At 30.3% G+C, this 18,188-nt stretch overlaps 1 protein-coding gene across 8 annotated transcripts; it reads right to left on the reverse strand.

The window, feature by feature from the left end:
- Positions 1–16,774, reverse strand: LOC129908982 (probable phosphorylase b kinase regulatory subunit alpha). Of its 8 annotated transcripts, none has more exons than XM_055985847.1 (15): positions 16,606–16,774; positions 15,352–16,519; positions 15,109–15,285; positions 12,563–12,886; positions 9,176–9,323; positions 7,961–8,290; positions 6,838–7,047; positions 6,484–6,642; positions 4,692–4,721; positions 3,064–3,329; positions 2,915–2,998; positions 1,379–1,646; positions 1,107–1,315; positions 599–981; positions 1–537 (listed from the first exon to the last, which is right to left on the reverse strand). In XM_055985847.1, the coding sequence occupies exons 2-15, from the start codon at positions 16,417–16,419 to the stop codon at positions 432–434; spliced, it is 3,762 nt and encodes a 1,253-aa protein (XP_055841822.1). In that variant the 5' UTR covers positions 16,420–16,519; positions 16,606–16,774; the 3' UTR covers positions 1–431. The 8 variants fall into 8 exon arrangements, with proteins under 8 accessions (XP_055841822.1, XP_055841820.1, XP_055841824.1 ...); XM_055985845.1 differs by having other exon boundaries at positions 6,814–7,047; positions 15,352–16,510; positions 16,606–16,773; XM_055985849.1 differs by having other exon boundaries at positions 3,064–3,236; positions 6,814–7,047; positions 16,606–16,773.
- Positions 16,775–18,188: the final 1,414 nt, after the last annotated feature.

Below are 18,188 nucleotides of genomic sequence, written 5' to 3' on the forward strand. Positions count from 1 at the left end.
TAAAATATGTTATGTTAAATGTTATTTATTGCTCTTTCATTTATATATATATATAATATTTCTGGTAAAATTTTTGTTCAAAACATTTATATATATTTAAAATATCTAAAATTCTACAATTATAGTTAAGCTGGCATTTAGTATATTTTTAGTATTGCCAGGCAAAAACTAATTAAGTATTCATGTATTAAAGTTCGAGAAATCAATTATCAATTGACGAAAACGTCTGTCGTTTAAAGCGATCACGAATTTAATTTTTTTTTAATTGGCCTTCGATTCGAAACTTTGTCGCTTTGAAAAAAAAAAAAAAATGAAAACAAAATAAGACAATTCTAAAACACAAACTAAAACACAAAATAGGACATTAGATAGTTTTCTGGCATATTAATAATTTGCTCAGTAATAATTAAAAAGTTCCAATAAAAAAAAAATCAACAAACTGTGCATTCCATTTCACCATGCTTTGGAACACATTCTAATACCAAAGCAACAGCTCGAGCCATATATGTCATTGTTCCATAACTTCCACTTGGTGCACTAAATTAGACATATTAAAGACTTTGACTTATGTATCAAGAGATAAATGTATAATAATTACCTGTCATATAAATGTTGACAAATATAAGCAGCACCACCACACAACAACATACCCGATGGTGTTGTGTTGTCTTTTCCGTCCTTCGATTTGGCACAGCATAAGGTTGCATCTCCAGAAACTTTTCTTTGATCGTCAAGGAAAAGTTGATTGGCCTTGTGAACTAGATGCTCTACATAAATAACTCCACCCAATGAGGGAACCATGTTGTGCTCTGTCACGAGTGTAAGAACCATTAGAGCCTCAACTACTAGTTGTCGATATTCGGGTTGAGGGATTTGATTGAGAGCTGTTTCAACTTCAAGAGCAAACTTTAATTCTCCCGGCGTCATTTCTTGGGTAAGTGATTGCTGAAGAATTCGCCCTTCGATAGCAATGCCTTGACACTGGAAAGTTGATAAAAAGTAATCATTAATATCATGTTAAAGTGGGTTAATAGTTTTGTTTGAAAAGGGCACATATCTTTAAAACGTAGTTAGATGGCGCCCAATGCCAGATTATATTGAATTACCTTTTCCAAAACCGACCAAACTCTTGAGTAAAAATCTCTTGGAACACGATTCAAAGCACCATCCAAACGACGCCTACGCAACCACTGTCCTTGTCTGTCATCTATTGCAGGGATAAGGTCCTCACTTTCAGGATCTCCCAAACCAATTTGACTTTTCTTGCTAACGCGACTTGATTTGCAGCTAACAATTGATAGATTTCCACGTGCAACTTAAAATTTCAAATTGTTTTAAAAAGTTAATTAAAAATAAGAAAAAAAGAATAAAAACTTACCACTGCTTACAGCAAACTCTTTGCCACTTAAAATATGATATAATAGATTCTTCATTTCAAATGGTGACAAATTGAGCAAATGTTCTGAAGCTTGTTCACCGTCGCAAGCCAAAGTACGTGACAATTCTTTGGCCATAACTTGAATAATCAAACCAACACGCAAGCGTAACATTTCATGGAAGAGCTGTGGCTCGGTTCGAATAAACATTGCCAGATAGACCATAAGTTCTTGAGTTAACATAGATGTACTTTGATCGTCACCATAGGCCTTTAAATGAAAAAAAAAGTTTGATATAAAAAAAAAACAAAACAAATAAGAAATTGAATTATCTGGGTGAAATAAAAAAATCCATCCGCCACCAAACAAGTCCACTTTAGTGGCTAAAAGATTTTTAAATCTTCGCTTTTTCGTCTTTGTTGACGCTTCTTAAAACAGTGTTTGGCCTACTATTTCCTAGTGCTTAAGGTACAATAGGCATTTAAAAATAAATTGTTACCCTCATGAAACTTGGCAAAAAGTTTGCTTTTGGAATAAGAACCAAGGATCAAAAGAGTCTATAAAAAAAGTTGGGTGGAAGGGGATAAAGGTTCAAAATAAGTGAGAAAAAATTGTTTGTGGTATATAATTATAATAATATAATACTTTATTATGTTTTTAAGGTATTTTTTGATGCTGAATCAAATGACATGAAAATAAATATTAAAAATCAATATTTAAAGTCAATACGATTGCACTAAGAAAGCTTGTTGCCGCAAGGGTGCTTGTTTTTAGTTCAACAGGTAAAATATAGCCAAAACCCATGTGAAAAATATGATACCTATCACCTATCACTTACGAAATACGGGGTGAATTTTTAGATAAAGTAGGGACAAAGGATCCATAAAATTCTTAAAAATATTTTTGATGAAAGGGTGTTTTTTTTTCGGGGTTGAGATATGTGTGAGAATGGTATCATAAAAGCTGATATAAATTTTGTTAATTTTTTAAAGTTGGTGAAAACGTTTTTTTTTTTTTTTTTATGAGAATTAAGAATCTTAAGAGTCTACAAAATTATCTAGAGTGAAAGGGTGTTTTTTTTTTTAATAAATGATGAAATTCAGAATTAGTACCAAAAATGGTACCCCAATAAAAATTGGTAAAAATGTTTCTTATATAACAGAAACCAAGAATCTATACAGTCTATAAAAATGTTTTAGGTGAAAGAGTGTTGTTTTGGGATATTACGAAAAACCGTGATATGTCCGATAAATTTATTTAAAGTGTTGTCTTTGTATCTTTGCAAGGATACAAAATTTTCATAAAAAATTAAGGGTGTTTTTTTCGAAAAAAAAAACAGTAAATTCTGTAATTGGTCCCAAAAAGCAAATGATTCTGTTTTTTTCTGTTTCGATGAAAAATTTAACGTTTAACTTAAGTTTTTAGACGTTATACACGAATTATTTGTTTTTTGGGGTTTTAAAGGGGTAACAATTTTTTTTTTTGTAATTCGTTAGTTCAGAAAAAATAATATTTAAGAATGAAAGAATAAAACTTACATCATGAATTAATTGACGCAGTTCAATTTCTGGTAGAGGTGCTGTAATTGTGAACTCATTGTGTGGTGGCATACCAACTGTAACCTAGAATTTTGGAAAAAATATATAAACTAGTATTAATACGATTAATTTTTTTTACAAGGTTTTACCTGTTTTTGACGAACTAATAAATCAGTAACAGCTTTAGCCAAGTCTTCAACCCGTTTTCCCAACATACCAGCTGTGTGACGTACCAAGCCCCACAATTTTTGCTGACATGCCTTTTCGTATAATCCCTTGAGTAGGCCACGAACAGTAACAACTCTACCTTCTTCCAGCATGCCTTCAGAGTGAGAAGAATTAGTATCTTGTGGCAAAATATTTGGATCATCATTTGAGGAAATTTTCTCCTCCGGCACCGATGATGATTCGATCTCTTTGTTATTTTTTTTTTTGTTTTTTTAATTTTTTAAAAAATTTATATTTTAATTTTGTTTATCAACCACCCAAGCCAATTTGGTTTTAAATTTGTTTTCATTGACCGTTATATAAAGATGGCGTATAAGCAATAATAATGCAGAGTTACAGCGATTTTTTATATAGCACAGACCAACAGCATTCAGGATTGTTTTATTTTGTTTATAGAATAAATGCATTGAGATAATAGGAAATGAAATAAATATACCAAAGATTAGTAAATATAGTCTAATTGAAAAAACATAAATAAATGTGGCATAACAATAATAATAATAATAATAATAATAATGACATAAATGTACAGTGTTAAAATGTTTTATATTAATTTGATATAAAAGTTTAAAAATGAAGCGTGCACAAACTTATCAATCAAACCTACTGTGAGTCAGTATGGACTCTTTTTTTCAAACAAGAATTTTTGTGTAATTTAAACAAGTTTTCAGATGACAAATGTCAGAAATATTATAATAGTCACCATTTCTTGATTGAATCTAGCGTTTTTCATTAGAATATGAGACAAATTGTTCTGATTGGTCTGATGTCATAAGAACAAAGATGGCTTCTAGTTTTTTAATGACAGCTGACCAATCAGAGCTCTCGAAAAATGTTGAACCTTATGTTTAGATGCTTTGTATTAGACGCTCGGATCGTTTGTATTCTCTGATTGGACAGGTGTCAAAAATATTTTGCTATATTCTGATCCGCCATTTTTTGTTTAGTTAAGCCGTGTGTGAATTGCGTTAAATAGTTAACACCGTGTAAAATTTTTGACCCTATTGAGGTGAACAAAAAAATGTCAGCTGTATGGCTTATTGTTTAATATTTTTCTCTGCCTCTTTTCTGCCATAATTCTAATTTTTAATACAAAAAAAAAAACTAAACAAAACCATCTGCAAAAAAAATTTAACTCAAATTTAACTAGGTCCCAGAGCCCAATAAATTTTTAACAGGTGAACATTTTTTATTCACCTCAATAGTGTCAAAAATTTTACACGGTGTTAACTATTTAACGCAATTCACACACGGCCTTAGAATTAAATTAAGTGCTCTCATGGATTTAAGGTAAAGAGAAGTATTGTTTTTTTTAACAGCACAGTAGACTAATCAGAGTTAACAAAAAATGGCGTCAGGTAGACGTTTAACTTAATTAACTATTGTATTACAATCTAAGCAAACAAAAAAAAAAATCTACCAAAAAAAGCATTAGCAGAGCGCATCCTAGGACGGTCTTGATTAACCGTATAAAGAGTTAAAGGCAGGCATAAGTGCTATATAATTTTCTTTTGTTGCAGTGAAGTGTTATTTAGTTTGGGTTACTTACCACCAGATTTGTTTCGTATTCCCAGTCCAGCTAGAATGTGATTTTTAGGATAGATAGGTTTTTTTTATAATTAATTTTTTTTTTATTCGTTTCGATTCGATGGGTAATGAGGGAAAAAGAAGAGCAAACATGTCAGTCATTACTATTCTTTCATTATTTAAAAAAAGAAAAAATAAACTTTGTCTACGTAATGAGCTACATTCAACATTCTTTGGAAGATTAATGAAAATTAAGATCTAAGTAATACAAAAAATTATGTCTTTGCTGTCAAAATGTCGATCAGAACAGCTGGGTGGTAGATATTTTTTAAAGTGTGTGGTGTGTTAAAAGTAATATTATGTGTGTGTGTTTGTTTTTCATTAAAATTTTGTTCTTAAATAATCTTCAAGTAAATTTAGCGTCTTCTAAAACCAACATATGACTATTTGGCGCCCAACGTGGAATCTGTCATGAACATCTAATAATTTTTTCAAAGTAATCCGTTTCATTGGCAGAATAAAAGTTAGAAATATTTATTCACATCACTATTTAAAAACTTTGCTCGGAAACTATTTACTTATTCGAAACGGAAATAACCGGTGGGCCATAACACCTCTGTAAATAACTTACAGTTAATTTTTATTTTACGTAATTCCTTATAGTCTGATAGGAAACTTGAATAAAATTCCAATGGACAACGGAAAGGCAGTTTTTTTTTTTTTTCAACTATGACGTGGAGTCAGGCTTCTACGGTGGTTAATCGCGAACTTAACTTCAACCCAAAATCTCCAGTGAAATAAAGTCGACCGACTTACAATTTAGGATCTTTTTATCATAATGAATATTGTCCGTCGTAAAAAACAATTAAAAATATATTTTTGACACGTCTTCTTCAAGCCAGTCAAGAGATCAAACTAATTAAGTTTTTCTAACATAGATGTTTATGATAAACTGATGTTTATGATAAGTTCATAAATTTTTATTTATACCAGCTATATATACTCAATGTGCGGCCCGCGGGCCCAGAGCTTAAACGATGATAAATTGTTTCTTACCCTTATTGTTTTTTGTTTTGTTTTTTTTTTTTTTTCAAAAACAAAATTAACTTGATTTAAACTTTAAGACAAGAATAAACTTCTGATCTAGTAGATCTCTTTGTATCATTTAACTTATGGAATTAAAGAAAAGTTTTGGAAAAAAATTGTTTTTGTTCACAAAAATCTTAATTTTTAATTAAAAGTACGGCAACAGCACCAATTTTTAATCCATAGAGGTCAAAGTATTTTTAATTTCCGACATTAAAAAAAATAATCTGAATCGAAGCTGTTCGGTCCGGTTTCGAAATAATCGGCTTTAGTTACTACAATACAATAAGCACATGATATAAATCAGGAAAAAACATTCAATTTCGTACTGTTTATTTTTTTCTGATCGCTGTAACCGACTCCATTAAATTTTAAATCGCCATTTAAAATGGGAAATGGAGAGTGAATAAATTAGGCCTAATTTCACTCGAGTGTTTCAAAGAGTTACACCGAACCTAAACTCTATTTTCATTTTTCATGGTTGGACAAAACAACATATAAAATGAAGAAGCACATAGCAGATGTATTAAATCAGGGATATTGTTTAAACGGAACAATTTAAGGTTTACAATTTTTCACATTTATGTATGTATGTGTAATTGTGTATATAGTCATGCATGTGTATTTTTGTTTGTGTTATGTGTGTGTTTGTACGTTTAAAAGTTTAAAATTTTAAAATAATAAAAAATATATATTTTTTTAAATTAACTCAATTCTAACTAACATACCGGTATTAAAGTCCAATCCTTGTGTATCAACCAAATACTGCAGTATATCACCTTGTTCTTCCAAATTTTCAGTTTCACGTAGCATAGCAATTAATTCTTCAACTTCTGTTTCAGCAAAATTTGTATCCGTACGATGGCGTTGAATGAGAATTTTGGGAACTTTTGTTTGTCAAACATAATTTTTTTTTTGGTTTTCGTTGAAGATTTTTTTTTTTGTTTTTTTTTTTTCAAATCAAAATTTTAAACATATATGAAAAAAAGAAAATTACAAAACAAAACAAAATAAAAAAAATATAATAAAACCAACAACAAAAAAATCATATAACTAACTTTCAAGTTGTTTTACACACTCACTGCGACGTTCGTTTACGGTTCGATTGTGATGTGGATCAATGGGATAGATGTTCTCACGAATTTGTGTTTGGGTATTTTGTTCTTCGGGCGTTGTTGCAAATAAATTAATGTGATGATTTTGTGCATTCGATTGGAGCCATGGTGGTTGAATTATTGCTGAGAGTCGACGTTCTGTCAATGGACCTGGACCTTCCATTCCTAAAGTATCAGCTAAAGGAATATTGTTTTGTTAAATTAAATACTTTTTTATTTATGCATATAATTTGTAATAAAATCCAAATTTGAGATCTTATACCCAAACTGATTCTGCTATTTCAGTGCTTTTAGGAGCTCCAATTTTCGAGTAAGTCACTGACTGACTGAATGAATGATTGAATGAATAAATGAATGAATGAATGAATGAATGAATGAATGAATGAATGAATGAATGAATGAATGAATGAATGAATGAATGAATGAATGAATGAATGCATGAATAAATGAATGAATGAATGAATGAATGAATGAATGAATGAATGAATGAACGAACGAATGAATGAATGAATGAATGAATGAATGAATGAATGAATGAATGAATGAATGAATGAATGAATGAATGAATGAATGAATGAATGAATGAATGAATGAATGAATGAATGAATGAATGAATGAATGAATGAATGAATGAATGAATGAATGAATGAATGAATGAATGAATGAATGAATGAATGAATGAATGAATGAATGAATGAATGAATGAATGAATGAATGAATGAATAAATGAATAAATGAATAAATGAATGAATGAATGAATGAATGAATGAATGAATGAATGAATGAATGAATGAATGAATGAATGAATGAATGAATGAATGAATGAATGAATGAATGAATGAATGAATGAATGAATGAATGAATGAATGAATGAATGAATGAATGAATGAATGAATGAATGAATGAATGAATGAATGAATGAATGAATGAATGAATGAATGAGTATTTAGTAAAGAAGTTATGATAGAATAGATGAAAATACGTCTTCCAGATGATTTTTTTTATATTAAAGCTAGGATTTTAGCACAATCACACTGAAATAAAATCTAAAACTTGGATATTATTATTTTGTTTAAAGAGAAAAACTTACAATCCACATTAATTGATCGTGTTTTTTTGATGGCGCCCTTACAAGACATGCGCCTGCGCAGTGGTCTTGGTTTCAATCCTGAAGTTCTTATGTTAACAGCACCCTTGTTGCTAAATGAACGCAATAGATGATCGTCCAAATAAGTTTGCACATCTTGATGCAATTTGTCAGGATAGCCATCTTCTTGGCTTCCCAAGAAACTTAAATCAGTAATAGCTGAAGTGTTGAGAAAGTCCTTTAAATTGCCCAACATTACTCGAGTACCATTAATGTAGCCGGATTTAAGTTTCCTCATAGTTTGTATCATGGCCAGAGGGATTTTATTTTGATCTGGACATTTTGTTTGGAATTTTTTTGTTTTGGAGAAGGCGTAAAGACAAAATACAAACAAAAAGAATAATTTAAGTTAAAAAATATAAAAAGAATTTTTCTTAATATAAGACATTATATCACACAAAGAGACCACAAGAGCACAAACAAGGTTAGTATTGCAACATGCTAGTGTTTTTTTTTTTTGTTTGTTCTACGATTTTAATATATTTTAGTGTTATCTTACAAATTAAGATTTTATAAGAGATTTATGACAAAGAATTGAAATGTGATATGTTATACCCGTCACCCGTCGTTAAATCGAAAAAGATGTTAAATAAGGGAATGTTAAATTTTGTTCTTAATTGTAATGCTTAGTTTATAAATAATCGAAAAATAGCGCCAAACGCGAGGCCACTTTTAATTTTCTGCCAAGATTACTTTGAAATGTACGTTTATTTTGATTTTTTTTGGAAATATTCGAAAAATGGCGCCCAATATAGAATTGTTTTGTCAAGAAGCAAGAAAAAATTACTTTTGGAGTTAACGTTCATTTGTCAAAAATTAAAAAATAGAGGTTTGGATATTTTTTGTCCAGGAAACATAATGCAAATTAAAGTCGAGATTGAAATGACCACAAAAATAAATTAAAAAAAAAAAAATATTTCTCATATTTAACATCTTTTTGCAGAATAAAACCAAAAAAAAAGTATTTTTTTTAGAATTTTGAAAATAATTAGTAAGTAAATAAAAATTAGGCATAAAAACGTGATTTTTTTAAAAACATTTTCTATACATTTCATTAATTTTTATATAACACATTGATGAAAGTTATAGAATTAAAAAACAATAAATATTTTAATTTAATTGCCAATATTTTTAAGAAATGTTAGAAATCGTAATTACCTAATAGATAATTAGTTGCCATAAGAGTTATAGTAGGCCTTCCCAACATATGACGCCAATTGTTAGTTAGGAAGGCCAAATTCGTTGTAACAATACTTGCTAATAAATCTGGATCGCGGGTCGTGTAGTATTCGTCGAAATCGATGTTCTATGATAACACAATTGAAATGATTTTTTTGTTTCTTTTTTTTCATGTTGTGGTTGAAATTTTTGGAGTGTGAAAATATATGGAAGGAAAGAAGGAAAATTGGAAAGGATGGATTAAATTTAGAAATGTATTATTGTTTCATTTCATTGAAATCTATTTCATGTTTTTGAAATGAATCACAACAAAAACGGGCCTAAATGTGGAGTTTTATGGATCCGAAACGATAAAGATAGCTAGAACTACTACGATGAGCAGTGTAATAAAATTTGCCACGAACCCTTGATTCTCTTGATTTGCGTTACAAATGCAACGTTCATGCCATATTTTATCACAGTACGATTTTTCTTTACAAAATTAAGTTATTTGGTACAACAATAGTTAACAAGTTCGGATCCATTTTAAACTCAAAAAATAAAATGGTGTGTAAAGTATTTGATTCTGAATAAACTTGCGTAAGAATGCTTGAATCAACTCTTCCAATCAAAAAATTCCAAGAATATCATTATTTTTCTGTTTTAATTTTGTTCCCTTCTCGTCAATAATGATGAAATAGCGACCCTTCTCCCGAACACATTTCCTCGGGAGTTTTCATTCACAATAGTGCTAATTGTAAATGCGACATAAAAGGAATCATGTGGGAGAATAGGCTTATATCAAAAATATTTTAAATTCTTTAAGCTTTGTTTGAAATTATAAATTAGAATAAACTATCTTTTTTTTTTCATTTATTCGTTATCTGTTCGCAATGAGTTATTGGGTGTGTTCGTAGAGTCGTAACTTTTAATTACCTAGTAATTGTCTCAATTTTTCAAATTATAAATTTGAATGAGAAATTATACCACTTTGGAACTGATTTAACAAATTTCTTGGTCGAAACTGGCTAGAGTCGATTCAAATTTCATAATCCACCCGAATCCCGAATGAATACTCAACCATAGAATATAGCATAGGTACGCATATTTATTCACTGTCATTAATGTGGAAGTACTTGTACTTAGAAACTGTATTTCAAGAGGAAATTGTTAAGACGAATAAGAAAGGTAAGAACCTGTATGAGTTTTTGGTTTTTGCGGTTAATATAAAACTATTTACTAGAAGTATCAAAATATACTCTCGGACCAATACAACGGTGCAACATTTTAAGATTGTGCTTTTTGAAGATGAAGATCTCCAAGGAAACTTACACACACATGGGATATCATTTTTTCATGCAAATAAAAGAAAACAATTAATAAAAAGAGGAAATACTGTTTAAAGTCTGTGAAAGCAAGTTTCCTCAAAATAAGTTTTAGTCAAGAATTCAGATATTGAAAGTTTAGATTAAGTTTTTGTGTTCAAAGTGTAAAAATATTTGTAAAGTATAGTAAAAGAACTCTCATAATTATGAGAAAGAATTAATAGGTATAGTGTTTTGATCAACGAAGTTCTTAAGAAAGATTATCCCCACAAAAATTAGGCCCATGAGAGCAGTTGCTGTTTTTTTTACTTGGTTAATGGTTAAAATTAAATAAAAGGTTTTGTTTCAAATTCTACATAATTAATTGCAGATAGAATTTGGATTAGTAAAAAAAAAATTGTTATTAAATTTGTGTAAGATATGTAAAGTCTAGTCAATGAAGGATTTACATAACTTCTAACTTTTGAAGTACGAAAACCACTTTTTGGATTTATGGATTTGGATATTTTTGTATGATACCAAAACAATAAGTGTCCTATAGAACAAGTAAAAAACAAATTTTTTTAATGCATTTAATCACCAAAGCAGAGGCGAGTAATTATTTCCGTGACGTAGTTAAAATCAATTTTTATTTCAGGGTAGTCCGTTTTGATAAGAATATTTTGTAAAAAAACATTTGTTAATATTTTTGCTATTTTACATATTTCAATTATAGCACTTGTATATAAATACGTGTTGGTTGGTTATTTAAAAAAAATTAAAAGTCACTCTGGCGTATTAGTAACTTTTTTAAATTGTTTACAATCAAACATGTTGCTATGATAAGCAAAAAAAGTTTGTCTCTCAATTCTGACTTTCCACCAGAATAGAAATCTAAAGGAACCAAAACAAAAAGGTTTTTGTTTTTCTGTGTTTCAAGTATACTGGAGTAGTACTTTTTGAGATAATAAGTGACAAACAACGCTGTTAATCTGAAGATGTATCCATTAATTTCTATTATTTCTTGTCAAACAAGAATTCAGATCCTTGAATGAACTTCTATTTAAAGTACAAGCATATTATACAATTTGAAAACTGAATTTCTTTTTTACAAAATTTCATCTTTTGTATTCTTTTAATTTGGATTTGATTACAAATATGTAGATTTAAATTACATAACCAACACCAAAATGACCTCCGATTGAAAAAATGGAACCTTTCAGCTAACATCACCAAGCTAGCTTAAGGTATACTGGAATTCTTAACTAACTATACCATCCACCACCATTCATTTCTTGGGACACAAAATGTTCCTTTAACTGCTAACCATAGTCTTCAAAAAGCAAAAAATTTGTTTTGATTGTATCACCGTGTGTAGTTTTGTTTGTGTTTTTGTGTGTAGTTACAAAATTATTCAACGGTGTTTTGTATTGTTAATTGTTTTTTTTTTTTTGTTTTGGTTAGAAAAAATGTATTTTATAGCGAAAATAAATTTTATAAGCTGAACTTGCTTTCACGCAGAAAAGAGGAAAAAATAAACCGAAGAAAAACAATTATTTTTTAAAAAATGGACAAAAGAAAATATTTTAGCAAATTTACAAGAATAACAAAATTAATATTTAAACAAAAAATCAAAATCAAAACAAAAATGTTCAAAAAAGCTATTTTCTGTTTTGTCATTTTTTCAATTTTTTTTTTCAAAGCAAAACTGCTATACCAACGGACCTAGATGGATTTTCTTAAGAACCAACGTGACCATCGGACGTCCAAGTAAGTCCCATGCTGATTTGAGGAAATTAATTTCACCTTTGAGTATATCAATCATAAGTTCATTGTCCGAAGCTATGTAGAAGCGCGAAAGATCGACGAACTATTTTGATATATATTTTTTTTTTTGTAATTTTTAAGCAACAAAACGGTAAAAATAATTTTAATAAAAATATAAATTAAGTTTTAAGAAAAAAAAAGTTAATTAAAAATTAAAGAAATTCATTCAAAATAAGGATTGAAAAAGACAGAGAGGGATTGGAGGGAGAATCAGGATATTATAGAAGGAGGGGTGAAAGGACTTCAAATTACTTACCTGTGGTGTGAAAGCGAATATTTTATCCTTCAATGAATACAATTTACTTGTACTCAGGATGCCAACATCGCGAGACTTACGACCGGTTAATCCAAGTTTACGATTTCTTCCCAAATAGGTATACAAATGACTAAGTACTCGAGCTGGTTGAACCTCAATTGGTGCTACTTCGGCAATAGTTTGAACGTGTAGATCGTGTTCGGCGAGTTTATCACGAATTTCGTTGTCTTCAGCTATGATGACGACTTGTACGACGACATCTGGTTTCTTTTGTGCTCCCAATCGACGATTAAGTGGATCGAGCTCTCCCACAGCAAGGAAGCCCTAAAATGGTGAAAATATTTCAGGTGAGTATCATTTTTTGCATTAAATATTTTTGCTTAAGGCTTAAAAGAAATTAATATGTATGCCTGGAATCAGGCTATTGAACTACTAAAGAACAGTGAAAATTATTTCAAAACAAAAGTTAGATTAGAAATTAGGTTTATAGGTATTTCAAAAGTACGACTAAACGCCAATTTTATTTTTAAAACAGATTGTATTTTAAAATTGCATTCCAAAATGACGCTTTTAAAATATTATATTTTAAAATGCTATAAAAAGAATGTAAAAACGTGAGCACTATTTTGTAATAATTAAATTTTTTCAAGAACTATCAAACAATTTCAATTCGATTATACCAAAAACTGGATGTTGCAATTACCTAAATCTTTGACGACATGAAAAAAATCATAAACATATTTTCTTCTTTTTGTGTTCTTATTCTCCTTGTCTTTTTTTATCCGTTTTACATACATGACTTTGACTCAATCAACCTATTTGATCATTCAAAACTTTCACGAGTAATTAAGCATTTTTTTAAGATTCTTCGGCATTTTTCAAAACTTCATTTTTTCACAGCATTTCAAGATACCTACAGAATTTTTAAATACAAGATATTGTATTACAGTATTTAGTGGAGTAACTAAAGCTTATACAAAATGGCAATATTAGGGAACCTGGTCGAACAGCTTGGATTTTGACGATCTTTTTTTTTTTGTCAGAAAAAGAGGAGAAGATTAAAATCGATTAAAATTGATTTACTTTGGAAAGGAAAACAAGATTTTAATCTTCTCCACTTTTTCGAATATAAACTCCAAATGGGTCAATAAATCATGTATAATATCTTTTTTTTTGTGTAAACGTCGGTAATTAACGAACTTTAATCTTTCTGGCTTATAAATTGCCGCTGTTGCCGTAAGTTTCTTAAATTCAAATAATTTTTTTTTCTTTAGAAATTTTGTTTAAATTTTATAAAATAAATATTATCATTATTTAAGGACAACAACACCTCAAATATTACATAATACATTTTTAAAACTCTAGAAGCTTGTTCCAGTGTATAAAATTAAAATCAAGTAAATTGAATGAATAGTTGCTGAAAAACTGGTCCTCAAACTCTGAATTTTGAAAAAAAATTGTAATTGACATTTTTAAGGTTTTTACGTGGAGCCAGTAAAATGGTGTTGGGCCAATATATTATATCAAAACTATAACCATCAGTGGATATTTTGCAAAAAAAATTATGCTATACGCCGACTTCAAAGTTTCGTTTAAATGGCTCTTCCAACAGGATAATGACCCAAAACACACCAACAAAGCAGCCAGAAATTGTTTCAAGACATTAAGATTGTGGTTAAGGAGTGGCCTGCTCAGTCTCCTGATCTCAATACTATCTAGAATCTTTGGGCCGATATAAACTAAGAAGTTTCTAGGTCCAAACCTTAAAACAACGGAAAGTTATGGACTGTTGTTGAGCAGGTTTAGGGTTCTATAACGTCACAAAGATCTCGGGGTCTTGTCGACTTTATTAAAAGTCGTTGCTAAGCGATAATTAAAAAATAATAGTCGTGGGAGCAAAAACTCATGAAATACCGTTTAATTGAACTTTCTGTTTTATTTAAATTTAATATAAAAAGAAAAAAACTCTGCTATTATTTTGCTGCTATTATTTTCAGATCAATTTTTTACGAAACATTTGGTTCGTCTGCATGCTAAAATCAAACCTAAATATACAGTTAAGTTCCAGACACTAGTGAAATTGTATTGAAATCGAGTGAAAATGAAATGTGGAACCTCTGATTACTTATAATAATATTTAGTTTACACAATATAATGCATATATACTTGAAATATACATAGTTGTACAATGAAGGTTCATTTGTTTCTTCTAGATGCATTTCTATAGGACGGAAGTCTTAATTTAAGTCTATTAGTTAAAAATCTCTAATGGATCAATTATATTAATAAATAAACAAAGTTTCTTTCAAGACATCTACTTCAAATATACTTGAGTATTTTATATGGGTGACGTCTTTGCACTTTGCATTGTACTAATTGAGTTAATTGAAACACTTAGGTGCGAAGAATCTTTCCAAAAACAGCAACCCCTTTCTTCTCCCCCATCAATGACTCAACGGGTGAGTTAATCATTGCAAAGAAAAATGTTTAAATTATAAAAGCACCTATTTATTTATTTTTTTTTAATCACAGCGCAAGAAACTTACCTCTTGCAGGAGTTTTCCCAAAATATGTAATGACTGGCCCCATAAAAATGGACATCTTCCAACAACTTCTCTATTTTGAGAACCTGGATTTTGATATTCCTTTCCTACCAAATCAATTGGAATTGCATAACTTTCTGGTATCAAAAGAATACCATCTTCACCACGCACCATAATTTTCTGCAAAATATAAAAACAGTTAAATTTATTAAAAAAACCAAACAAAACAATAAAACCCAAACTTACATCTAACCTATCAGCATATTCCTTAACAGATAATTTATCATTCTGAAAGGCATAGAACAATATCAAATAGGAAAAGAACAGTGGCCATTCACATTCGATATTCTCAAACATTCTCAATTCCCAACGTTCGTAATACAATCTCGATGGATCTTCTTTTGGAGTTCGATAACCATCACGTAGAAACCGTTTGCAACCATATTTTCCTTGCAAACGGTTAAGAATGGCCTCTTTTGTAGTTTTAATCAATTGTGGATCATCCACAGCAAATGCTGGAAATCCAATAACCGATAGCAATCCAGAATCAAGCTCTTTACTATTCGATTCACGAGGCAACATTGACTGAAGCACAGCTTGACATTTGTGTGCCTCATCAGCCAAGACATGAATAACCGATGCTGGCCCCCCGCGAGCTCCAAACAAATCAAGCTCATTCATTGCTTCCAAAGCAGCTTTAGCCATTCCAATTGAACTGGCATTCAATTCCGGCTCTCCGTGGTTTGTCTTATCACCACGTTCCCATATCCCATAATCCGGGATACAATAAGCCGACTCAATATAAAATACCAAATTCTGAATGAATGACACTTCATCCAAAGAGAAGACAATCTGCAACCCAGAAGCAGTCATTTGTGCAAGAATCAACAAATACAAAGAAACTGCATCAATTTGCAAATGACCCCATTCGGCATCGCCAACAACAGGTTGGGCATTTTTGCTCGAAAACTTTGCATGCAAAGAATCTAAAGGATTCTGTGTGATTTTGAATCGCTCGACTTTGTCTTTTTGATTCATCATGGCCATTAAAAGACCACGCATGAGTTTAACACAACTCTGTTCGAGTTCATAACATTTCGCTCGATCTTCATCTTGATCGGCGATTTTTTTGTATGCCATTGACATTCCCCAAACAGCAAGAATGCAATAGACATTGTCTCGAATCCAGGCATGTGAATTGATGTCACTTGCTGGAAATAAACCTGTGACAGGTTCCTGATGGGCCATAATCAAACGATGGACAATTCGCTGGTAATAGTCCAGGCGAACGCCCGAATTGCTTCGACTACGCATATTTCGAGTTGGTTTTTCTTAGAATTACCGCGTAATTGAAAAATATATAAAAAGTTATCGAGACAAAATTGAAACTATTGTGTTGTCCAACCTAAAAGAGCTATAATTAAACAATTGATAGATGGAAAAATAAAAAAAAAAATTTGTTCTATGAGAAAATTTATTTGAAAGTTTTATAACACTCACAGCTTTTTTAAATCGTATAGATTTTTGGTTATATTACATGTGAAACATATTAAGCGGTTTTATTATAAACAATTAAATAAGAAAAACAATGATATTTAATTGGAAAAACAATTTTATTTCGCGGAGAAAAATTCGTAAAAAGTTTTAAAATGTCACGTCAATGTCAACCTAATCAGACTGATTAGAAGCCAGCTGATTGTCATTAAGGTTGAAGCACATTATTATGTAGTAACAGCCGCTGTACAAGTATTCGCTTTGGAATCGCTTTTTTGTTCGTAGGAAGAAGATTTTTGATGAGTATCATCTTTTTTTTTTCATTTTCACCAAATCACTTAGCAAACATTTTTCTGAAGGTTCAGACTTTCATCACCACAAATGATTCAATAAAGTGAATGAAATGTATCAGAATTCAGAAATGATTAACGAAATAATCATTATAGACCCGAAATAAAGTTTAAATGAAGAATTTGTGATATCATAAATCATTCACAAAATCGATTCATATCGGTGTCCAAGTGCCCAGAGGTGTGTTCTGGCGTAGAGCTGTGTCAATCGTGATTGATTCGGTCTTTTTGACCCGTTCACCGAAAATTCTGAGTGATTGCAATCACTATAAACCAAATCAATCAATCCTTATATCAATCTCGTTCATAAAATAAGAAAGTACGAAGTAGAAAAGTCGTTCATCCAAATCGTTTACAATCAAAAACCACGAAGTGGAAAAGAACGTTTTGTTCATCCAAATCGTTCACAATCAAAAATCATCTAAAAAATCTTTCAGAACTCGGATTTCGTTCATTCCATTCATTCTCAATCATCATTTCGATTCCATGCATACAACTGATACAAGTTTATATAAACAGGTTCAGAGTTTGAATTGAATCGGATTCGATTGGGAATTTCTATCGAATATCTGACCTTGACTTCTTTTTATTTTTGATGTATCTATTTCGACGTTTTGAACTTGGCGGAGACATAATGCCTTACTGATAATCAAAGTTACCATTAAAATTTTCCAAAAATATATTTTCAAAAAAAAAGCGGAGATAATTAAATTTTTAAAAAACTCTCATAGAAAATATAAACGAAAAATTGTTTTATATGGTTGCATTGAAATGTTAATATGTAAGGTTATATGCGATTTCTTGTTTCTTCTCTCATTTTTCAGAACGAAATGAGTGAAAAAGAAATGGTTTCGAAAGTATAACTCCTAGAGAAAAATGATGTACTAGAAAAACAAAGATTAACTAATTTCCAATCTAAAAAGTCCTTTCTACGCATTCTACGATTAATTGATCGCAAAAATAGCTGAAATCTTGATTTTGAAATCCGAAACTTCAAACTCAAATATCTCCAAAACCCCACTAACGAATTTGAAAATATTTTACCCACGTAATGTGCTTACCGTCACCTTTCATTTGATACCCATTTCGTACGTGAACACACTGGGCCCAAAAATGTGCCATCTCCTTTTGTTATTCTGTCTATAGCTGCGTTCCTTTGGAAATATTTATCTACTTTTAAGTACTTAAAACTACTTTGATCTACTTTGCTATATTGAAAAAGTAGTTCAAAGCAGCTTT

This window comes from Episyrphus balteatus, chromosome 2 (genome assembly GCF_945859705.1).
Source record: "Episyrphus balteatus chromosome 2, idEpiBalt1.1, whole genome shotgun sequence".
Lineage (NCBI taxonomy): Eukaryota > Metazoa > Arthropoda > Insecta > Diptera > Syrphidae > Episyrphus > Episyrphus balteatus.

Excerpts from the sequence above, each read along its gene's own strand:
- LOC129908982 (XM_055985845.1), bottom strand. The coding sequence starts at position 16,419 with ATGCGTAGTCGAAGCAATTCGGGCGTTCGCCTGGACTATTACCAGCGA. Across the intron at positions 7,048-7,960 it reads ACGATCAATTAATGTGGATT|CTGATACTTTAGGAATGGAA; the intron begins GTAAGTTTTTCT and ends ATATTCCTTTAG. Across the intron at positions 1,316-1,378 it reads AGAGTTTGCTGTAAGCAGTG|TTGCACGTGGAAATCTATCA; the intron begins GTAAGTTTTTAT and ends TGAAATTTTAAG.